The following is a 24,981-nucleotide window of genomic DNA, read 5'->3' on the forward strand; positions in this document are numbered from 1 at the left end:
GAGTGTGGGTGTGACAATAGAGACTTTATACAGGAAGATGAAAAGAGCTGGCTGATATGATGGATAGATGACATAACAGTAGAGGTATGGAGGTATGGAGATGGACAGTGGACTTTTTAAACAACTTTAACACAATCTGGACACGTGAGAGGACGCCTGAGGAACAGGAAAGAAGTGTACTGGTGCTGATTGTCAAGAGCACAGCGCTGTACATCACCCTCTTCGCTAGGGATAAGTTTCATGAGCCATGCCATGAAGATATGGGAAAGAGCTGTTGAAGCTCAGTTAAGAAGAGAGGTGATGATCAGCAAGCAGTAGTATAGTTTTCTTCCAAGAAAGAGCACTATATAGATGGGCTGTTTGTTTTGAGAGAGCTGATGGAGAAGTGAAGATCAGAAGCTTTACTGTGTCTTTGTGGATGTAGGGTAAGAATATGATAGGGTGCCAAGAGAGGACCTGTGGTACTGCATGAGGAAGAGGAAGGATAGTGGGGCAATGGGCAATGGATGTTCAACGATGTTCAACCTGCCAGGCAGGAGGAAAAGAGGAAGACGTCAGAGGTGGTTCATAAATTTAGTGAAGTAGAAAACCTGTCACATGTGGCAGGGGAGTGTGGTGGAGAAGGAAATGACTGAAACAATAACATCCTACAGTTGCTGCAGATTTGTTGGCTTATGTGTTTCAGTTGGGGAAATAGAGAAGTCACAGTATGTGTCATGTTGAAACACCCGGACAAGTGAAAATGTGCAGCTAGGCATTTTTACTTTTCACTAGAAGTTCGTGGCCTTTCTGGTACTTCTGCATATTTGTGCTTAAGCTGCATTATCAGCTGCTTAACATATTTAACTACTTTTATCTGATTTAAGTTCAGTCTGAACTTTGATCATTGACGGCTCTCTTCTATCATTTTTAATTCCCACTCTAGAACCACATCCACACATTTTCATTAAAAACACTGTTGCTGTTGCCAAAGCCTAGCACATGTACAACACCAAATATACTGGGCCCAATACTGGAATCAATCATGTAAGTACACATGAGAGGGGCAACAAAGTCTACCAGTAACTGGCACATGAAGTCCATAAATCCTGTAGATTTTCCTCATTGAAATTGCAAAACATGCTCTGGATCCTGTCATGGAAAATATGTGTGTTTAGATTTTTTTTTGTACAATAACCTCAGGCACAGACCCCCCATTTTTGAGCATTATTTCATTTGTTTCAATAGAAAATGTTTTCATTATGTAGAAAAACAGAAACAGTTATTGCTGCCCTGGAACCTTTATCTGTTTTCTGAAAGCTCGAGGCGATCCCAAACTTTTGAACAACAGTGTGTGATGCAAGTACAAGAACAAGGATGTTGCAAAATAATCAGTAAAAAAAAAAAAATCTGCATTACTGTGTTAGAAAGTTAGGTCATGACTGGAAGTGGAACACAGATGCCTGGGAACAAACCACTGGGTCGTGAATAGACAGAGTTGAAGAGGAATATGAGATAAATTTTAATGTTTGGTTTGGTGTGATTCAGCTGAGAGATGAGATGCATTGATAAAAACAAACAGAAATATAATTAATAGCAGCTTTTTTTCAGGAAAAAGGCAACTGCTTTGTCCGGATCCTCAGGTAACACTTTCCTTTCTTTTATTTATGAAAAGCATAGTTAGAAATGACCATCTGTTACAGACAAAGAGGAACTCAATTGTAAGATCACTTTTCAGTATAAATCCCCATCTGTATAGCAACTTATTTTTTTTCTTTGAAAAGAAAACTTTGAAGGGCAACCTGATTTATCAAATAAATGGTGTCTGCTAGAGACTTTACTTCTAGTATTTCTTCAGAGTCTACAAATTGTGCATATTGCTTCTCACCATTTAAGGAAGGAACCTGGAAACATATTGTTTTAAAGCCTTAGACTCTCACTGACCAGATTCCACAGGGAAAAAAGAGAGAGACTTAGCTTATTTCTGAAGAAAGAGTCCTAATAGAATATACTTACAGTAATAACTAATAACTAGGAATTAGAAAGGACTAAATATTGTTTGTTCTCAACAGATATCATCTTTCTTAACCAGAATAATGAAAACAAGTGTTTTCCTTCTGCTGCTCCTCTTAAGAACGAGTTCGACTTCCACTTATCGTAAGTGTGACATGAGAGTAATGTCTTAAATTTTAAAAAATGGCGTATCAACATCATACAAAGATGTCCTTTAGCAACAGTCCTTGCCTCAGTAGCTATGAAAATGCCTGCTGCCAAGAGATAATACTCCTGATTTAAAAATCCACAAATGCTTAAGTGGGGGTTATCACATAAGTCAAAGATTTACATAATGCTAATTAACATGAGGCCATAATGACAAACAAAAAAATCACCTATGAGATTGGAAAGTTGTGCAGATGATCTACTAATGTGTGAAAAATGCTGGTGCAGACAGTTTATTTCTATAATATAGCAAAGTACAAAGTACAGGTATTTTCTGTATGTTTTTAATCTCCAGAAAAAAAGACAGGCAATGGGAAAGGAATTTATGCATTCTGATACAGGAGTGAAAAATGAAATCAGAAATCCATGGAAACTATGAGAAATCAGACTACATGCAGATTTAATCCACAGAAGGGTTACGCTATTGCAAATGACTCAACTGAAAACTTTGCAAATCAGCAAACTAGCTGCATGCGTAGAGGAAAACAGGATATTATTTACTGACACATTGAGAGTGGTCTGTTTGTAGGAGTCTTGTAAAATAATTATACTGACATGCTTCTTCAAAAATACATTATAATATCAAATAATGTATCTTTATAATTTGACTGTCTGGACTGCTTAAAGTATTGGTGTTATTTTCTTCCAAAGCAGACACACTCATCTCCAAGACGACTAGTTTTGGACAATTTCACAACTCTGGCAGCAAGTGCCTATAAGTAATTCATATACAGTATATTTTGGTTTTTAGAATTGTGTTCTGCATAAAAGTTTGCGTTTTATGTTGTCCTGCTGCAAAAGCTAGACTGACCTTTCTGAAGGTCATACTACAAAACAAATCTGTCTTGCATAAGCTAACTCAGAAAGGAAATAATTATAATACTTTATTAATTCCAGTAGAAATTAGGTCACATAAATAAATACCCCATAACTCATGTGCAACAACTTAGATGCTTGGGCATTTTTGCTGTCTGTTTGAATGTCTTTCCTATTATTTTATCTTATTTCTGTGACTCCCTAATTCACAGAAAATGTGGCCTTGCGTGGTACAGCAGCCCAGTCGATCTCTGAGGACCACGTCCTCTCAGCTGCCCACAATGCGATTGATGGAAACCGTAACTCTGACTTGAGCGCGGGATCGTGCACACTCACTAGTGCACAGAACCGTCCCTGGTGGAGAGTGGACCTGCTTCAGTCCTACATCATCACTTCTGTCAACATCACCAACAGAGGAGACTGCTGTCATGAAAGGCTCAACGGGCTAAAGATCCACATAGGCAACTCTTTGAACAACGAAGGTTTAGGAAACCCAAAGTTAGTACAAATAAAGAAAAAATACCATTAATTTATACAGAGAGATTTTTTATCTTTTATTTAGCCTTGGTGTTAGCGATCTTTGCTTACCTCTGTCTTTCAAACAGGATCAGTGATAGCAGTAGAGGTTTTTCCTTTGTTTGTCAGTTTTGAAAAAAGGGTTTATATCTCTGGACATGTGGTTATAGTTAAATCAAATATTGATAGTCTGAAAGCTGACAGTCAACGGTTTTGAAGGCTCAACATCTGTTACTTCATTTGCCCTCATTTTTGCTCTATAACTTCTGGCTGCTTGCTACAGATATACCACTACTTAAAAATATGTCTGAGCAGTATAAAGTCTGATTTGCTCTAAAGTTTGGCCCATAATTTGTTGGACTGACACAATTTTTGTGTCAGTCAAACCAATTTTGGTATTGATTTAAAACATCTAATTGATATGTCAATGAAGTTCAGACTTCCAGATTTAATTTAAGGTAATAAGTGTACATGAATAATAACGATTTTTAAACACAGTACCCTGATTTTCAAAGTCTCATAAGTTAAAGCTTGACAGGCAGTTTTATGGCCAGGTTAGGCCTGTTCCCCGAGATTCCCTGAGGCTTTTCGTAGTAATTTTAAATATAAGACCGAAAACCATATTATCTGAAAATATACTGGAGGCAATCTGATGGTATAGGCAGTGTATGACTGAGAGTGTTTGAAGATGTTACTGCCATTTGAAGCAGCTGGATGAATCTTGAGGCATACAGGGTACAGAACTGCAGAACTCCTCAGATTCAGCTAAAAACTGTAAAACTGACTGGACACTGTCCAAATGGACAGTGAAAAACTGAAGACAGATAGACCCAGAAACAAGCAGCAACTTAAGGTAGCTGCAGTAAAGCCCTATCAGAACATCTCAAGCAACTAAACAGCACTTGTTGATATCCATGGGTTGTAGACGTCAAGCAGTTGTTCACTGTAACGGGTTAAAAACAATCCTTACTTTTAAAATTATGTTAGTTTGTCCAATTAATTTTTAGCCTGTGATAATATATGTATTAAGACAGATGTAATTCCTAAACAACGATGTAATTTTTTTCTTAAATCCCTTGAACCAAAGCTGAAAGCTGCATATCATTTGATTTAAAAACCTACAAAATGTCCAAAAACTTATGGAACCAACTGTATTACCATACTGACAATCACATGTTCTAATATGTTACCCTGGTAAGCTACACACAAGGACAATAAAGCTATATATCCTATATTTCTCTCTCACACACTTTTTGTTAGGGTTGGTGAAATTTCTGAAGTTGGTGCTGGCATATCCTTCAGTGTGACTTTCACTGATCGAGTAGAGGGGCGCTATGTTATATTGACTCTGCCTGGTTCAAGAAAGATTCTCACACTCTGTGAAGTGGAAGTCTATGGATACCGTTCTCCAACTGGTAAGAATATGAGCTATTACATAAATGTGGACAGTATGCAGCCTTACAGCCAAATTCGTAGGAATCCCAGTGATGCTAGTCTTATTAGTTTAAGAAAGAAAAAATTCTCTTAGGCTAATATTGTTGGAATAGATAACATACATTTTCACTGCTATGCAGATGACACCCAATTATATTTATCTAGAACCCAGATAACAAAAAGGAATTTGTTAAGTTATATCCAATAGACATACTGCGCTGAATGATCTGTAATATTGTTCTCGGCCGGAAGTTTATAAACATGTTGCCTAACCAGGTGCTTACTGTGGACTGTATTACTTTTGTCTCCAGGAACACTGAGGTATATTTAAGTCATTTTTGACCAGGATATGTTCATAAATGTGCATATTAAACAAATATGTAAGACTGCGTTCTGTCATCTGCACAGTATTGGTAAAATTAGAAACATTTAGTCTCAGAAAGATGTTGAAAACCAGTCCATACTTTTTTAGTATTCCAATTACTTATTATCAAATTGTTCTAAAAGATCCCTGAAGAGTCTTCAGTTGATCCAAAACACTAGTACTCAAAAAGGGACTCAAATGTGAGATCATATTTTTCTATATTAGCTTTTCATCATTGGTTTCTTGTTAAATTCAGGATTGAATTAACAATCTTCTCACAAACAAAGTCTGGAATGATCAGAGCCCATCACATCTTAGAGCACTTAAATCTCCAAGTGTGGGCGTATTTCAGTTTTGGAGTATTTGTAAGTTGGGTTACATTCTCCGAGAGGTTTATTTTGGGTTTTCTTGAACTTTTCAGTTCTTCTTAGGTTCTTAGTTATTTGTCATGTTTAGAGTGTAGTTCATTTAGCCTTCAGTTCTTAGTGATCATAGTTTCTCCCTCCCTCAGTGTCTAATCTTCTCCTGTGTTTAGTCAGTCCTGTCTCTGTGTTTCTTCTTATCGCTCCAGTTTCTGTGTCATTCCCTGTTTCCTGTCAGGGAATCCTTCCTTGTGTTTCGACGGATTCCTTGTTAATTCCATGGCTTCCATGGAATTAATTTTCCCAGTTTAGTTTTCCACAGCCTGTTTTTCTTTTCTATTTTTGTTATCTGCTTCAGTACCTGTTCTTATCATCTGCTTTAATAAACTGTTATAGTTATAATTATAATTTGTTATAGTTTTGTCTCTCTGTGGTCTGCGTTTGGGTCCTCACAAAATCACATCTTCCTTGACATTACAAAGGTAAAATAGAAAGAGCCCTGGGGTATCAAACCCAGGTATCAAGCTGGTCTACACTCAGGCTGCTGGGGATTTGGGCTAGGAGATATGAGGAAAATAAAACATCTCTATATGCTTAAATAACCTCAAAAGCAAATCTTATTTTCAAAAATGTGATCACCTCAAATTACAGAAACAAAAGTCTAGATAGTGACTATAAAACGACTGACCAAGAACAGCCACAGGTATCACAGCTGGTTTGTTTTCTTGGGTGTGGGGAGACGTTGACATGCGGAGTTTAAAACAGCCTTTTTGTAGTGGATGACTTTTCAGCTGGTGGAATAAATTCATGGTACTACTGCCTTTTGCGGCAAAAGTTTTTACAGCATGTTCTGCAAATTACTGCATTTTGCTCGACCTCCTTGTGAAATCCAAACGACTGAAACTCCCACTGTTGGCATATTTTTTCCTATCAGGTAGTATGAAAACATGCATGCTCAGCGTGTGACTTTGATATTATCCCTAACACAGTTAATGCTTTGTCCTCTTTATTAATCATAGTCTCTATATGCTGTTCTTTTTTGTGTTTTGGTGCTCACCACACCAAGAAGAGCAAATCACTGCACCTGCACTGCAGTCTAGTTCTGCTGGAGGTCCTGTTAAAAAGAAGTTCTTCCTTTCACCATTACCAAGTGCTATTATAGGGGATCACCTGATCATTGGGAATTGATCTCAAATACTTAACCTTGGAACAGAAAAGAAATAATACATTGAAAAAGTCAATCAAATGGCATGCATTTCTTCAAGACTAACTGTAACTGTTAACAGCAAACACATGCAGATGTTGACAGTTATTTTTATCAGTTTATTCCTTTTGCAGGAGACAATCTTGCACTTGAAGGAAAAGCCACACAGTCATCGTTGTATGGATTTGGATTTGCATACAATGCCATCGATGGAAATCGTAACAGCAAGTGGGAAGAGGGGTCCTGCACTCACACAAACAACAACATCAGCCCTTGGTGGCGACTTAATTTGCGCAAAACCCATAAAGTGTTTTCTGTTAAAATTGTCAACATTGACTCCAACCCCGAACGGCTCAACGGAGCTGAGATTCGCATTGGAGATTCCCTTGACAACAATGGCAACAACAACCCCAGGTAGTTTAAAGACTGTTGACTTTTGAAGTCTGTTAAAATCTGTAAAAACACCTGGCAAGTTGCTCCCAGTACCGATGCCAGTTTCACAGACTTTGTGGAAACAACAGAAAAGCCGTTCAGTCTCACAAATGGCAGAAATTCCTTTTATAATATAATTTTAATTGCCATGATGAGAATGGTGGTGTAGACTTGTTTTACTATTTTAGCTCTACCCAAATGTAGAAACTACCCTAAACAAAACACAAAAACATGCATGTGTAGTCCTCCAACAAACCTGAACTGAAAAGTGTATATAGCTCTCACAATCCCTGTGTGTTTTTTAATTTAAGACATTTTTTAAAATACAAAACTTGCTAACCTTTTTGTTTCATCTGCCAGGTGTGCAGTGATCACAAACATCGCAGGAGGTGCTGTTGCTAATTTCACATGCAATGGAATGGACGGCCGCTATGTGAACATTGTCATCCCGGCCCGAGAAGAGTTCCTTAGTCTGTGTGAAGTTGAAGTGTATGGATCTAAACTTGATTAGGTTCATAACATTCAACTTTTACACATGATCATATGAACCAAAACTCATCTGTCACTTACTAATCACTTAATCTTTAATATGATCCTATCTATCTATCTATCTATCTATCTATCTATCTATAACTGAATTCCCACACAGCTCATTTTAAGTTTTTCTGTGACTGCATGATGAGACTTTAGGATAGAGGACTGAAAATACATGTATACAACCTGCACATTGTGATAGATGTCTGGAAATATTTTCATTCCAGCTCCAAATTTTTTTCCCTACCATAAGCAATTGATGGATTGTCATTGTACCTGCTGAAGAAAGAAAAAGCTGTATGTAATGATTATTGAAATACAATAAAACCCTTTAAAACCTTTCTTTTCATTTTATTATTTATTTGTCATTAAGACAATTTTCTACATTTTAAAAACAATAACTGCTGTTTTTATTTTCTAAGTATTACTAATGTGTATATTTAAAAGGAGGTGTGGGGAGAAATTACCTTAACATAATTTCATTTAGACGTTTAATACTAGAATTTCAAAGTGCTTCCATGTTTCTATGCTACCTGACCAGTATGAGTTATACAACATTTTAATGTTTTATTAAAAAAAGGGACTGGTGGTTTTATGCTATATTTATTTTTATTATTATTATATTTTAGAATTTTTATTTTTAAAGTTATAGTTATTGAGAGCATCGTTACAGTCCATTCATATGGTGACACTGAACTGTGTAATACTTACCCAAGCACAGAGTGAGGTAACGACATGCAAATATTTTGATAGGCCTTCATGTTGACTCAACTGTTAAGTACAAAGTTCAGTAATCAACAAAATGCTGACTTTTTGAATTATATGGAAAACCAAAAAAACATAACCTGTAGATAAAGGTCCAATACAACATCACAATGACAACTGGAAATATTGTTACAGTGTACAACACAACTAATATCTGTCTTTTGATGATGATGTGTTTAAATTGTGGAAGACAAAAGAAATGTAAAAAGATAAAAGACTTAACTCAGTAATTTCCAGTCAAATAGCACTGTGAGACCTGAATGTGCATTAATGCTCTGTAACATGTTTGCAAGACTATCATTTGATATGACTCGAGGGTGTTGATGACTAATGTGACTTAAAATGACTGACTCCTCCTCCAGAGATTTGACTGCGAGTCGACTCCTTAATCTCAATGAAGAAGTTGTTTGTTCGACAGATGACCATTTTCTAGTCATTGGTTCTGACCAAGAATAAATCATTTTCTGTTTCTTCTGCCAGGATGCTTGTTTTCCTTTTTTTCCCCAGCAGGTGATCTAGCAGATTTTTAGTGTCTTTCCTCACGGTCCCTCTTCTTTTTTTTCAACTTTTCTTGTCTACATCTTTCCCTTTCCTATCCCTCGGTCATGTCTCTTCCAATTGTAATAACTTAAAAGTAAAAAATAAATTAGTAATAAAGTTCAATCAAGTGGAGCAGTATGGCAAAACCGTAATGATCCACTCGGGAAAATGAAGTCAAATAGTAATATTAAACACGAAAGTGCATTATATAAACTTTGTCAAAGGTGTCCAAAGGTGATAAGAGGTGGGAGTAAACTCCGTAATGTAATGTGATTGGATAGTGTCCATGCTGAATATGGTATTTAAAGTAAATAGTAATGATAAGCTTTGCCTTGCCTGAGAGTTGACTCTTTGTTGATTATGTGAACAAATTCAGGGTAAGAATTAACATTTTTATTTCAGTCATCTTACATTTTTCAACAATTCACTGTATTTAGCAACTTTTTGACAGATTTGCACTTGACTGTGCATGTATTCAGTTTTTGTACTACAGTACCTGCACATTTGGCAAAACCTAAATTACCTAACCTAAATCTTCTTTTTTATCTTCTTTGTATCAACCAGAATTATGAGCTTCAGTAGAGCATCTCTTCTGCTCCTCTTTGTGCAGATGTCCTCAGTCTTCACTTACCGTAAGTACGATGTACAAATACCAGCACATTTGGATCAATTATAAAAGATCACTAGATGCAGTAGAATTCTTTTTAACTGTAAAACAAATGTGAATGTACATAAAAATGGCATGCTGATCCAATCGTAGTAGAATTAAAAAATAAAAGTGGACATCCTAACTGTATAAAAAAAGATCACCAAAGTTAATGACATGTATTGATTGTGCAAATTTCATGGCGTTCCATCCAATACGTGTTAAGTCAAATCTGTAAAAAACAACAACAAAATATTAACCTTTTGAAGATGATGCACAAAAGCAATAACCAAAATGAACTGATCGAGAAAGTCATGTGTGTTGTTACTACTACTACTTGGAACCCTAAAGACTCAACTTTCATGTCAAACTAATGATCGTAGATTGAACACAGGTTTTTGGATGATATCAATTCCTCCAAAGGAAAAACAAAGCTGATGAAAATATGTTTATCTTTTATAGAAAATGTGGCTTTACGTGGAAAAGCCACGCAGTCACGTCTAATCGAACCGGGAGAGTGGGATGGATTTGCAGCAGCGAGTAATGCTATCGATGGAAACCGTAAATCTCGCTTTAATTATGGATCATGCAGTCACACTGCAACAGAGGCAAACCCCTGGTGGAGAGTAGACTTGCTGGAGTCCTATATAATCACCTCCATGATCATCACCAATCGAGAAGACTGTTGCGAAGAAAGGATCAATGGAGCAGAGATTTATATTGGCAACAAGTTACAAGACAATGGCGCTGCAAACCCACGGTGAGTCACTGATAATTTCCAGTGTATTCAGTATTTATCTGAAACTTTTCTGTATAATAGAAAGACTTGAGACTACAGGCTTCTTCCTCTCTTTTAGGGTTGCTATAGTTTCTTCAATTCCTGCAGGGAGCTCACACACCATAACTTTCAGTAATCGTGTGGAGGGACGTTATGTCACTGTGCTTTTACCAGGTTCAAACAGAATTCTTACACTCTGTGAAGTGGAGGTTTATGGGTATCATGCCCCAACTGGTAAGAAATTAAACAACACCCTTTTCTTTCTCACCATACTTTTTTGTAATTTTGACTTTACCACTAGTCTCAAATAAGAAAGAGAGGGGGCTGAATAATTACGCACACACCACTTTTCAGTTATTTGTAAAAAATGTTTGGAATCATGTATGATTTTCATTCCTCTTCTCACGTGTACACCACTTTGTGTTGGTCTTTCACGTGGAATTCCAATACAACTGATTCATGTTTGTGGCTGTAATGTGACAAAATGTGGGAAGGTTCAAGGGGGCCGAGTACTTTTGCAAGCCACTATAGTCACTGCTGAACTGCACTCTGGAAAACTGAGGAAGAGAGCAGCTCTCTTCCAGGAAGATGCCAAAAAGTGTAACCATTAAACTGTTGAGAAAAAATTAAAAAACAAGTATGGCACGGTTTTTAAAATTTCAATTGGCTCCACAAAACCCCCCCCCAAAAAAACAAACGTTGTGAGAGCTTGTTTAAAGGTCTCTGCGTTGATCATCTCATCCATTCAAGTAAACTGTCTTGATGTGTCTGTGATGAGAACATAAATCCCTCAACCATATTTTGCAGGAGAGAACCTTGCACTCCAAGGAAAAGCCACGCAGTCATCAGTGGAGACCTTAGGGCTTGCATATAACGCCATAGATGGAAATCGTAACAGCAACCCAGAAAAAGGATCCTGCACTCAGACAAGCTATGACAACATCCCCTGGTGGCGACTTGACCTGCGCAAAACACACAAAGTGTTTTCTGTTAAGATAGTCAACTCTGATTCTGACCCAGAACGACTCAACGGGGCTGAGATTCGCATTGGAGACTCTCTTGACAACAATGGCAACAGCAATCCCAGGTACTTTACAGAATAAAAACTGAAAGCATTAATTTAGCATAATTTAAAGCATTATCAAATTGGACCTCAGTTGGGATTTTTGTCTTTTACTGTCCTGATGGCAGCAGCAGTACATTAATCAATACACTCTGTGACTCCAACCATTAAGCAAAAACATTAATAGATTAAACTTGCCAGCTTTCTCCTTCATGGTCGGCTCCTTGTGCAGCTCTAAGAGAAATCTGAAGAACCCAGTGTTATTCAAAACCATTACATCAGAGACGTGGTGAAAGTATCCAGGTTAATCAAGTGATTTCTGCTTCCTTTGCCAGGTGTGCTGTGATCACAAGCATCCCTGCAGGCGGCATTCAAGAGTTCCAATGCAACGGGATGGATGGCCGCTACGTTAACGTTGTCATCCCAGGAAGAGAGGAATATCTGAGTCTGTGCGAAGTGGAGGTTTATGGTTCTGTCCTGGATTAGGTGCAAAAATTATTTCACTTACAGAATTTTAACAAATCAAAAGAAATCCATCACCCGATGACAACTGGGATAGGCCATCATAGGCAGGGGACACAGCGCCAATTTATCAGAATAGAATCAGAAGGCTAATAAAGAGAGACCTGTATTCCAATCTGAGCATCACACACTGACTTTGTGTAAACAACAGCTAAAGAACAGTTAGCTAAAGGCAGTTACTCACGAGACATTCAGCCTCACCATTACAACCAAACAGGTGTTGTGAGCAGGTCAGTGGGCGAGTTTCTCCCAATGCTGTCAGGACATATTTGATGCGACTCTTGAATGTCTACAAAGGCAGTGCAGAGTGCAAAGAAAGCATGACGAATACAGCCAACAAAAAATAAATGGAAAATACATCAGATTCAAATAAATCAATAAACAATCTTTTAAAAAATTCAAATAAATGCTTGATTTGTGCTTTTCACATCTACATTTAAGACAAAGCAATGGTGCTCACTCCAAATATTTTATTTTTTAAATACAGAAAATATAGACAAATAGAAAAAACATCAGAAACACAACGAGGCCAGAGAGTGGAATAAAGTGATTTTGTCAAAGTGTCTGGGAAAGTGTGACAATGGCACAGTTGCTTAAAACCGGGCACTTGCAAGCTCGCTTGTACACCATTAAAATCTTCAGACATTAATTCGCCACATTTATTCACATCACAGAAACGACTTTTTCCAACCGTGAAGATAAGATTTTTTTTTTTGTTGAAAACTGTTTTCTTATTCCTGATTCCAAAGTCAGGTAAATTATTCACCCCAAGACACATCTTTAATCTGTCAAGAAAACAAACAAAATCAGCTTTTTTAATATAAACTAAAACAATCATTGAGACATTTTTATAAATGACTGGAGGAAATATCTTATGAAGAAAAGTGGCAATAGAAAAAACACCTGAGTGGTGACGGTTGAGTTACTCCTGTTGGTGAAGGTGGTTCACTCCTCTCACAGGAATAGTTTTACATTTTTAAAAGAGCCACACTAACCACATGTCTGTATACCAAATATTAAGCTATAGCCAACAAGTTTGTGTCTCACCGCACAAGGACTGGGAGGAAAAACAAGCAAACAAATGAAAGTTGAACATGGAATTGTGATTTTGTAGGAAAACATTTTCATCACACCACCTAAGAGCAGCACAGTGCGACAAACAGCTGTTTCTGCAGGTCGTGCACCACGGTGAGTTGTGGTGCTGCAGGGTGTAAAACACAAGTGTACGAAAGTGTATTGTGCCGGTTTTTACTGTCATTTTAATATTAATTACACATCAGTAAAGAAGCTCAGAGATTCATAGATTACACAGAGGGATACAAGTCTGAAAAGATTAAAAAACTCCTTCACCAGGAGTCATGGCACTTATGAATCTTAACAGGCATAAAACTAACTCCAAGGGTTTATTGAATCTGATTATTATTAAGACAAATAAACCAACCAAATCTCTGAAATAGGGAAAACTGCAGCATTACAGGCAAAACCATGTTTACCCAAATTAAAATATTTCAACTTTGATGAGAAATTTGCTTTGCAATGTAAAAATCCCACGAGAATGGTCTCTGAGGTTCGTTCCTGACACCACAGACAATCAGAAAAGCAGGACAAGCTTCACTGTTTGTAGGCGGCTGAAGCTGAACGGTTAAACTCTGCTCTGAGATAAAAAAAGAAATAAAAGAAACAGCTGTATTTTGAGGGAATGAGCAAAATCTTAGTTCTTTATTGTAAATTGTGAAAATATTAATGTAACTTGAGCCATCAGCTGTTGATCAAGCCATCGACTTTTAGATGTGAAGATTCAGGTTTATTTAAACAAGTAATTCATGGCCTAGGTGGTTTTTAGAAAGCTGACCTTGAGGTCGAGGTCACTGGGATTCAAACTCGTCTGAGATTTTTAGTAGACAGACCTACAGTATGAATCGAGTGTCATGTTCCCAAGATTCACCTCTGAGCTCGACTTTGAGACCAAGGTCACCAAACTTCTTCCCTAAAAGGGATTCAGACTTTTTGTTTCAGATTTTTAGTAAATGCACCTATGCCATCAATTTGAAAATCAATTGGACTTCCATCTGGAGTCATCCTGTTACAAGATTTTCAGAAAACCTGACCTCTGACCTTGAGGACGAGGTCGCCAGCAGTTGTTAGTAGACGCACTTATGGTATCAATTTCAAAATCCTACGTCACCTCGTTTTCAAGTTATCACACTATGACCTGTTATGTTTTTTTTCCTATAACTCGCTAAAGGAGCCAGTTAAGCTCTTTTCCCCATTTTCCAGTCCTTTTGCCAAAATAAACCAAGCTGATCCGCTTCTGGCTATAGCTACATATTTATTAAACAGACATGACAGGGGCATTGTTATTCTCAAGTAATGGCATAAATCAAATGAGGCATGTTTTTAATGTGGTCCGACAAAAGGAACCGGCGACTGCTACCATTACCATAAAATTTACTGCTACGAATAACTGATTGGCTGTCACATAAAAATGAATTTTTCATATGCTACAGTACCCTGAATATGCAGCTTTGATAATAAAACTTCCTTTGGCAACAAACAATAATTCAAGAAGCACAAAGAACATTTTAAAGGCCATCAGCAGTTTACAAAACAACGTAGTCAGTATTTACAAAAAACAGACTCAAAGAAATCGATGTTTTTTTCGTTACCTTCTCGGACATAAAAATTATACAATAAACTAACTATTACTGAAGCAACAACAAAAGCTCTGCTCCCAATTAAGCTAAAAATGTTTTTTGAGTGAATTCAGTTCACATAGACATCAATGTTATGTACATTTTAAAACACAAGAACATCATTTTCTTCCAAGACTCCCAAAAGTCTCAAAACACTGTTTGCTTGAAAAGAAAATGTTTCAACACTTTTAAAGTTGCATAAAAACGGTGACACCAATAAATTATAAAAATAGTGTACTACTGAAAAATCGTTTCATACATCAACACTGTGCATAACAATAGAAGAAGTCAGCTTTTGCCAGGTTTGCAGAGGGTATTGCTTCACAGTATGTGGACATCACTGATTGGTCTTGCCAGACAAAAGTTTACTTCTGAAGTGAAAGTCAAAATCAGTTCTACACAGTAAGAAAAACACTATACAAATGTAATTGAGCATCCCTTAAAATAAGGAATATATGTAACAAGACCAATGCCAGGAAGCTAAATGGAGAGCTACAACCACCACCGCCTGGCTTTCATATAATGAACATCACTAGTGACAACAACGCAGCAATAGCTAGTCTGGAAAGAGACTCTGAGTTAAAAATACTGAGAGCTGTGACGCCACCAAGAGGTTTTAGACTCATGGCATACTTGTTTGTTATGTCCAACCTGTTTTTGAGCCACTGTTTGGTGAATCAGAGTAACAAAAGAAATGTGGAACCGGGTTTTTGGGAAGTAAAAAGCAGCAACGGCAGTGAGTGACCAAAAAATGCACGACAAAGAAGTGACGCAACGAACAGTTTGGTGTTGAGCCAGTGTGTCCAGCGATGTTATCTGAGATCTTTGGTGGCTTTGGGGACTTTGAGAACTTTGTAAATGTCATTGGAAAAGACTGTGGTAAAGTGGGGTCGAGAGTTCCTGGAAATATGGGTGCAGAGGGGGGTTTTACCAACATTTTGGGGGTCCTCAATATCCCAGATCTCTGGCATGCTGCACCCAGGTCTGATGGAGAGGAAGAATGAGAAAGATAAACAAGAATTAAATAAGATAAAAGGCAATGTTAAAGGTTTCAGGGATACCATTTTGCTGACCCGCATCCACCCATCTACATTAAAGGGACTGCTGTCGAGCGTGTGAGCAGCTTCAAGACGACCAACTTCTCCAAGCTGGACAAAAAGGCTCACCAGCACCTCTTCTTCCTGAGGACTCGGAGGAAGAACCACCTGTCCTCAGACATCCTGGTGAACTTCTATCACTGCACCATCGAGAGCATCCTGACCACCTGTATAACAGTCTGGACGGGAACTGCTCTGCAATAGGCTGGAAGGCGTTGCAGAGGGTCGTGAAAACTGCCCAGCGCATCACCAGAGCACCATAAATGACATCTACAGGAAACGGTGTCTGGAAAGAGCTGGGAAAATCATCAAAGACTCCAGTCACCCAGCACACGGACTCTTTACCCTACTGCCCTCTGGGAGGTGCTACAGCCTCCGGACTAAGACCACCAGGTACTGGAACAGCTTCTTCCCCACAGCTGTCAGACTCCTGAACTCAGATTAAACTCACGGACTGAACATACACACACCCACAACCACCTACACACACACAATGGACAAAAAACAAACAAATGGACAACTCCTACACATACACCCTCATACACACAATAATAACATGGACTGAACCAACACTCACCACCACTAGCATTTTATATAGCCTCTGTAGAAATTATCCACATATTTCACTTTTCTTAACTGCACTACTGTATAATTCTGTATAAACAATCATTCTGTACAATACGACAATTATAGTTCTACAACTGTTTATAACTGTTTATAACTGTTTATAACTGTCTATAACTTGCATAGTTCATATTTCTGTATAGTTTTCATATTTATATCCTGTTCATAGCCTGTACATACTTATAGTTATTGCATATTCATAACATATCTTTCATAACATACCCTCATACCGTGTACATTGTAACATACCTATAACAGACCCATTTCTGTAATATATCTATATTATTGCTAATATATATTTGAAATCTATATCATGGCTAAAGCACTTCTGGATGGATGCAAACTGCATTTCATTGCCTTGTACTTGTGACATGTGCAATGACAATAAAGTTGAATTCGATTCTATTTTGTCTGTCTTTTTAATCCCTTTTTGAAAATATTCTTCAAATTTTTATTGTGGTGTGTTAACAGTGGTCAAAACAGATTTAACAGCAAACTTAATGGTTGCACTGCTTGCCTAAAAGGAGTGAAAGTTGTCCAGCAGGGCAGTGGTCCCCAAACTCTTTTGCGCCACGGACCGGTTTAATGTTAGACAATATTTTCACAGACTGGCCCTTAAGGTATCGCGGATAAATACAACAAAATAAAATGATACGACCAACACAAAAACTGTGGTATTTTGTAAATATAATAATAAACACGAATTGACTGTTTAATTGTGCAACTTCATTAGCAGCGTCCTCCTGAAATGCGCCAACAACATTGAGAGTAACATCCTGCTCTCTGCCCCCTTAATACTCTCTGGTAGCTATGGCAACGCGTAAATATTTCTTTCAAAATAAGACACACAACTACAACACGGGAAAAGACCGAGTAGACGATAAAAACCCTGAAAACCATAACTTTCAGACCTGAACCTCAACTCTCACGGACTGGTACGAGTCGGTGGCCCGGGGGTTGGGGACTGCTGCAGCACGGGGTCGACTTAAGCTTGTCTACTGTGCACACGACAGTGAAAGGAGCAGCGGTGCTGTTGCAGTACCTGGTTCGCCTGGTGCACCACGAATCCTCAAGGATGAAAAACTCCACTCCCAGCTTCATGAGGTTCCTCTTAACGGTTTCTCCAGACATGCGGCTGTACATGGAGTAGACCAGCTTGGTTCTCTCTCTGTGAGAATCAACAATGTTATAAAGTGTGATAAAGCAGTGGGATGAGAACAAAAAGGTAATAAAGCGCCTGCATTTTTACGGGAAGGTGTGGGGAAAAATTGACTCAACATTTTTGCTTCCAGAATTAAGTTAATGAAGTGAAAAGTAGCACAATCATCATTTGAAGAATGGTCGTTTTTTATGCCTGTTTGGTGCAGTGTTTGATTCATTTCTTTTATTGTCAAGATGAATGCAATTGTGAAATAAATCTTTTATAACTAATTTAATGCTAGATTGGAGATTGAAGAAGAGCTGTAGATTCCTCTGACCTCAGCCCAGCGTCTTCGTAGTGAGGGTGGTTGACAATAGGCCGACCGGTGGAAAGCTTTACGCTGGCCATGGTGGGCATCGCTCCAGCAAACACAGCATCTGCAATCAAAGCAAAAACCAAATAAAAAGAAAACAAACCAAAAGCAGAGCATCAAACAGGAAAGTTTTCATTCATTAGATTATATAAAGTACTTCATAATTTATAACAATAGAATATACTTTAAAATTTTATGCTGCAATCAGGGCGAGCTGCTTATTAATCTTAATACTTGTTTAATACTATTGTTTGCTCGGTAGCGATGAAATCAGGCAAGGTCACTCACTAGGACGGGTGTTTTCCTGGATCCAGTCCAGCAGCTCCTCCTGGGGCAGGTTGCTGAACTCTCCGATGATCGCCCACTGGGCCTGCAGATTGGTCATTCCCTGTATGGCCATGATGGCCAATACAGCAAAAACCACAGTGTGCTGCTTAAACTTCTCCCCAATCCAGCCAAAGAGCTGAAGGAACAGAATATACTCATTATATTTAAGTAAAGAGGAGACTTTATAGGTAAAACAATATTGAAAGCAGTTTTTTTGTTTTGCTTTTGTGCGTCACTGAGAGACAGACCTGTCTGGAGCAGATCAATGACGCCATGATGCACATGTGTGGCGTCAGGAAGAGCTTCAGGCGCATAATGAGGATGGCCAGGACAGCAAAAGCCACCAGCTGCAGACTGTGGTACACCAGCTACAGAGAAACAGGTTCACACACAGAAAATTAAACAAATCCACAATCATCTACCAGAAACTCTTCTGTAGCCGAGTGTTTAACAAAATCTGTTTGACTCATAAAACAGAACTTGACTGACATTGCTGTATAAATTCACATGTCATAGTATTTTACATTGCTGCCTTAATGACTACTTATCACAAAGTGCTTTTCACACTGATTAAAGGGCAGAGTGTATATTTTAACTTAGACCTGATATTTTCCTTACTGTCAGGTTCTGCTAAAATATTTGATCAAGTTGTCAAATGATTGAAATTTAAATATATTGTAAGTAATTTAAGAAGCAAAAATCGACCCATTGTGGCTCAAGAGGGACAGCTGGTTGTCTAGCAACCGTAGTTGTGCCGCTGGACAAGATGCTGAACCCCAGACTGCCCAAACTCATTGAATCGCACCACATGAAAGAGTGCAAGTGGCTTTCAGTAAGAAGCACTTTGACTCCTCAGAGTGGAAAAATTCTATATGTAGATACCAGTTCAAAAAGCTCAATGTTTCATCTCTGGATACAAGCCTACAGTGTGTCCACCTTTGAGGTGTAACAAATATATAGATGGTCTGTTTTGTATTGCTCAGACAAAAAAAATATATAAATAAATGAATCACTGTAATAAAACACAAAGTCCGTTACATTTAGAAATATCAATCAGTTCACTTAGGAAGCAGAATCTATTGTGAACCCATTTTACATCCTGTGGTGCAAATCAAAGTAAAAACAGGTGCACTGGAGAGACAACAGCAAAGCCGCCACAGAAAGAGAACGGCTTTTCAGGTGGTGACTACAGGCCATTACTCTCTCTCAGTATCTGTTGCTATCCTTCTTACAGTTGGGAGCATGAAAGAGAACCTGCAGCCCAATCAGGTTGCAAAGGTAGTGTGCTATGTCTGCCAACATAGTCTCCAGAGTGTGGAGGAGATGGCAGGAGATGGGCCGTTACACGAGGAGAGCTAGTCAGGGCTTTGGAAGGGCATCAACCAAACAGTGGGACTGTATCAACTTTTTTGTGCTCTACATCATGACCTACATTAGGTTACGTGTGTGCATGTTTCTGACCAACGTTTGAAAAACAGACTTTATGAGGGTGGGGTGAGGTCGTGAGGTTTTGTGAGATCTATGTTGATAAACCAGCATTTGCCTGATAAGACCAGAACTGGCAGGTATGCCAATGGCACAAATGACATTGGCATACCTGTCAAGGATCACAAATGTTATGATGCCTGCAAACTCATCTTTGAACACAAAAATGTAACTATTAAAAAAAGTATTAACAAAACCACTATGTTTTATTTGAATTTAAACTCAGTATTTAGTCTATAATGGTGTGTCTTAATGCTCGCCTTCCTGTTGCTCTCTGTTTTAAATGACAATTAGCCAACTGAGTACTCTGGATTCAACGCCACAGATGGAAAAGTCACAGATGACAGCTGTGCTGTTTACGGACATAAAGTGCAAACGCATTTCAGTAATGTTAGTGTCGCTCATTTCATGTAGATTTGGATTACGCAATCAAATTTATTTGACCTAAATTTGTGCTGCACATACTGCAAACTAAAAAACAAACAGTGAAAGTTGTCATTAACTACAATCAGAAACAGCTCTGCGATCTGCTCCTTAGCTGTGATCACTTCAGTACATTTTAACCTGTATTTTCCTGCGCAGTGAGAAAGTGTTCCTCTCTGAGCATTTATAGACCATCAGAGCCATTATCTAGGCAAGCTTTAGAAACTGAACATCTGAACATTTTACTGCCCAGAGAGAGATATTACAGAAAATGACATGAAGCAGCTGGGAGAAAGCAGACAAAAGGCAGTAGAGTGGGATTTCATAGCAGAAGGGAAAAATGCCTTTGATTTCCTGGTAATGAGAAAAGGGATCAAAATCACTCTGGGGCATAGAAACTGAGCAGACTTCACTGCACGGGAGAATATTATCATATAAAACAGGTTTAGGAAAAGGGAACACGTGGAAGTGTGGTCAGTTGTTATATCTGCATATATTTAACAAAAAAAAAAAAAATGATGTAAGTATTTTTCTCACCTCTCCTTTTGCAGCTATTTCAGACCTGCAACACAGAACAGAGAAATATGTGAAGCCAGCTGCCCACTCAAAACAAAAATCAAGCCATCATTTTACTTTTAAAGGTAAGAGACTGCATTATTTTAGAGCATTTTATTTTTCCAGTTAAACACGGTTTCTGTTTGATCAACAGAATGCATCAAGTCCTTGAGAGGAAGCCTCACCCTGCAGCCTCGTCAGCGTCCTCAGTCTTGGCCAACGTCTTCTCCCCGTGCCTCAGGCACCGGACTATATCCTGGATGGTCTGAAAAAGACAAATACTTCGAAGGATATTTCTTCTCATGTTTAAATGCTCTGCATATCATGCTTTGTCAAACCGATTCATGTGTTCTTAGCTTAGCGTGGGCAGGGTATAATGAGATTAAATCATATAAATAGGACTTCCTCAAATATTTTTCCTCTGATGTTTCCCCTCTACAAATGTTAGCGTGACCAGAATCGGGGGGAAATCTTTTCATCCTTCCCTTCCTTAAAGGCTTAAATATAAAAATGTATATCAGTTCCTGACAAGTCCAAATAAAACAACTGTAGTTTACTGAAACTGAAACAACAACACCTGAACAAGCTTCTTAGTCTACACAAGAATGGACGGAAAGCTACGTGAACTAACCAGAGCAGACAGCAGCTTTGTCTTTCAGCTGCTGTGAAGCAGAAGCTCACGGCTCAATAAGTGATTTGATCTTTGTGTCTGACTGCCTGCTGTTCTGAAAGGTGAGATCGTAGCTTTCATAGTGCAGACACTTTCTGACAGTCGTGCTGCATAATTTCTTCTTCACAGAAGAGTTTGAGATTTTAAAAAACAAAAGATTTCTTACACACATGACTGTTTGGGCTTTCTTGCTTTTTCTGCCAACATTTCCTCACCTCAAGACTTTTATAGAACTTGTGTAAGTAATGTAGCATTTCACTGATGAATAATTTCTTGTCATTGTGCATTTTAAATTGCTTCTTAGATTTTTTTTTCTGACAGATCAGATCCTAATGCTATGCTACAACTCAGACACCAAACCCAGAGTTATCCTTCAGCACTAGTGTGTGCATGTTAGTCAGAGAAAGCATAAAGGTATGGAAAGCAAAATTACTTGTATAAATGTGTGTATGATGGGTAGAGGTGGGAATCACCATACATCCCACGACACGATATTATCACAATACTTAACGCACGATACGATATTATTGCAATTTTTAAAAATATTTTGCGATATTCAGATTCTGTACATAAAGGTAAACTTTATCAATATTCATTTTATCTAATATCAAAGTCTCACACTCAGTCTTTCTCTCATTTCAGTTTTATTGTTGACAAACTGAACGGTTTGTATTACAGTCTAGTCCAACTTAACTGAACGCAACCATCTGGTACAATTATAGCTATTCTGAACTATGCAATTTATGAAAACTATGCAGCCCATTCGGCAACTGAAGAATTTGAAAGTAAATTAAAACAAAATATAATTTTAGATTAAATAAAAAAGTTTTCAACTTAATTAAAATAAAACATGTCTTAAATTAAAATAAGTAAACTGTCATGTTTATTGCTGCCAAAAAAAAAGTTAAACACATTTGGACAGTGAAGGAATGTCAGGATTCTTGCTCAGAAAAAGGATCAACATGCTCTGAAGTCAGAGCATGTTCCATTCCACAAAAACTTTTTTTGTAACAAAATAACGATTTCTGCTGTCCCTGTATCGATACATTATTAGCAAACAAAATATCATGATACTACACAGTATCAATTTTTTCCCCCACCCCTAATGATGGGTGCCCGAGGCTTGTAGTGAAAAGCACTTTTAAGTGCTCAGTTAGAGCAGAAAAAAGTACCAGTCCATTTACAATATCCATATAATACTTCTCAGGAATACAGCTGCTTCATAAATACTTTTTTTGCAGCTCATTATAGATTATATGAGATCCTAAAAAATGATTTACTTGCATTCGCAATGTTTACATGAAATAATCCAAAAGCAACCAATCACGTCTTCGATTTAGATTTTAAAAGTTCAGAAACAGCAGCCAGTGTTACCTACTATCAAGTCATCTTCCCTTTACGCTTTAATTTTATGATGAGCTGCTTAAAAATATAAAGTATCTAAGCTCATCAGCCAGTATGTGTGATCTTCTCTGGAGTTTTTTCAGTAAAAGAACCTTTTCTATAATTTGCACCTCTCATATGAACCATGGTGTGGTGACGATGTTCACTTGTACCTTTAGTGTCAGTCTGACACCATGATATTTATACAGCCATAAACTGCATATTAATGCTGCTTTCATAAGATTTCAGCAAAATCCTCCAGCCTTCCAAACATTCAACAGCTGAATGTGAGAATGTGGACTTGTGAAGTCAAATGTCAGCTGTTTGAGCAATTTCGATGGTTCAATATGCAGGAATGTACTGTAAGCTGTAGCATAGGCGATACAAGAACAAAAAGAGCAGTGACTAAGACAGATCTTGCTAATTTTTATCCATTTTCCCACAGACCGAGAGAAACCTACGACTGTTCTGAGCAAGGCTTCCCAATACACCTCACCTGATACCGTCGGCTGCTTTGAAAACAAATGTTTATCCTTTTCATAGGGATGGTTTTATGCCTACAAGAGGACTTACCCTGCCAGCAATGAGAGCAACCACCAGCACATTGATGGGCAGCAGCAACGTTTTAAGGTAACGCACAGGAGTCTGAGGCAGAGAAGAAGACAATTCAATTCAGTTTTATTTTTATAGAGCCAAATCACAACAACAGTCACCTCAAGACCCTTTATATTGTTAGGTATATCCTACAATAATACTTTCAGAGACAGAGGACAACTATAGCATTGTAGTATATCTAAGCTGAAATAATTTCAAGGAGGAGGCTGGCAAATGAGAGACTAATGCACAGCAAATTACTACTAAAATACAAAAATGGTTATAAAAATAAATAACAGTTTGGGAAATTCTTAATTGAGCACTTGAATAATTAACTGCAAATGCTTAAAGGCCAAATATGAATCATGATATGTTGCAATTCTATATATAATAAACAGATTGCAATAAAATTGCAAAGTGCTAATTAAAGAAAGTGAATCTTAAAGCATTAAGAAAGTATATGACGGCACTGATTACAGCTGCTTTACTGCATTTTGCTTGAGCCAGCCTGTTCCAAAAGCATGCACTGTTTTCTCTGCGGTGCTGAGAGACCACACACAAAACCAGGCGACTGTCTAGCCCGTAACTCAGCCCAAAATGAGCTGCCAGGTTTTGCTGTCAGATTTTGTTTCTTGTCAAATTCAGAGCACAGTTCTGGTTTCCTCCACACTCAGCCCTGCTGTAAGACAATCCAGCAGCTCTGATACAAAGGAGCAGGCCTTTTACAGCATTTCTGACATCTTCACAGCACTGACATTTTAAAAAGTGAGACCTGGCAAGATTTTCCTCAAAAAACTGCCTGAGACTAGCATTTTATCAGGGAAGGCTTCAGCTCAGAATCACAGTGATCACTCGTCATCCTTTAGCGGCAGGGAGACAAATTTTAGCTCTGACAAAGGAACAGAATTTACCTCCAACTCCATGAAGTCAAATTCAGCAGCACATGTATACATCAGAGTGTGAAAGTCCTTGTAGCTCGTGAACTTAGACTTGATTAATCCACTGATGTGAGCCTAGAAAACATACATTTTTGAATAAAACTTTAATCCACCGTGTGAAAAAATTATTCTTAAATTTTACATATTTAATTCCGTTCTTAATAATTCAATTTGACATTTTCTGATAGTGAATATCAAACATGGCTCAAGTGCTCCATATGGCTAGTCCATTTACATTTATATTAACTGAGCTACTATATCAGCCCACTTATGAGGTCATTTTTGGTTCATCTACTTAATATCTACACGATGACCTAAAAATGTTCATTTCCATTATTAATGTTGAGTCAAGAAAAAGGGTTTGATTTTACAGACGGGGAGTTAGAGTTACTTACATCATCAGAGGCACCCAAGACTGTGGATAGCAGGAATTTAAGCAGAACTGTTGAGCCGACCCAAGCCAGACCCTGCATGACCTGTACAGAAAAAACCCCCAAAACAGA

General features: G+C 38.0%; 3 protein-coding genes across 4 annotated transcripts in view; 2 read left to right on the plus strand and 1 right to left on the minus strand.

The window, feature by feature from the left end:
* The first annotated feature begins 1,415 nt into the window (after positions 1 to 1,415).
* LOC148100575 (uncharacterized) lies at positions 1,416 to 8,202 on the plus strand. Its single transcript, XM_087848435.1, has 6 exons — positions 1,416 to 1,622; positions 2,052 to 2,136; positions 3,228 to 3,513; positions 4,792 to 4,946; positions 7,030 to 7,309; positions 7,688 to 8,202. Exons 2-6 carry the CDS (start codon positions 2,076 to 2,078, stop codon positions 7,836 to 7,838), a joined length of 933 nt encoding a protein of 310 aa, XP_087704561.1. The 5' UTR covers positions 1,416 to 1,622; positions 2,052 to 2,075; the 3' UTR covers positions 7,839 to 8,202.
* A 1,274-nt stretch (positions 8,203 to 9,476) lies between these two features.
* LOC148100576 (uncharacterized) lies at positions 9,477 to 12,582 on the plus strand. Its single transcript, XM_087848432.1, has 6 exons — positions 9,477 to 9,543; positions 9,731 to 9,798; positions 10,275 to 10,572; positions 10,670 to 10,824; positions 11,398 to 11,677; positions 11,989 to 12,582. The coding sequence occupies exons 2-6, from the start codon at positions 9,735 to 9,737 to the stop codon at positions 12,137 to 12,139; spliced, it is 948 nt and encodes a 315-aa protein (XP_087704558.1). The 5' UTR covers positions 9,477 to 9,543; positions 9,731 to 9,734; the 3' UTR covers positions 12,140 to 12,582.
* Positions 12,583 to 12,901: 319 nt separating this feature from the next.
* The window catches only part of dpy19l1l (dpy-19-like 1, like (H. sapiens)), a 29,810-nt gene continuing 17,730 nt past the window's right edge, over positions 12,902 to 24,981 (minus strand). For both annotated transcript variants that reach the window (XM_006791816.3, XM_035908182.2), the window contains 10 exons: positions 24,874 to 24,954; positions 24,452 to 24,553; positions 23,520 to 23,591; positions 21,079 to 21,158; positions 20,876 to 20,900; positions 18,679 to 18,798; positions 18,392 to 18,566; positions 18,068 to 18,167; positions 17,632 to 17,757; positions 12,902 to 15,852 (listed from right to left, as the gene is read on the minus strand). In XM_006791816.3, the coding sequence (XP_006791879.2) occupies positions 15,681 to 15,852; positions 17,632 to 17,757; positions 18,068 to 18,167; positions 18,392 to 18,566; positions 18,679 to 18,798; positions 20,876 to 20,900; positions 21,079 to 21,158; positions 23,520 to 23,591; positions 24,452 to 24,553; positions 24,874 to 24,954 (1,053 nt within the window). In that variant the 3' untranslated portion in view covers positions 12,902 to 15,680. The remainder of the gene's footprint in view (positions 15,853 to 17,631; positions 17,758 to 18,067; positions 18,168 to 18,391; positions 18,567 to 18,678; positions 18,799 to 20,875; positions 20,901 to 21,078; positions 21,159 to 23,519; positions 23,592 to 24,451; positions 24,554 to 24,873; positions 24,955 to 24,981) is intronic.

The sequence above is a fragment of the Neolamprologus brichardi genome, chromosome 11 (genome assembly GCF_056152115.1).
Source record: "Neolamprologus brichardi isolate AB-2024 chromosome 11, ASM5615211v1, whole genome shotgun sequence".
Classification (NCBI taxonomy): domain Eukaryota; kingdom Metazoa; phylum Chordata; class Actinopteri; order Cichliformes; family Cichlidae; genus Neolamprologus; species Neolamprologus brichardi.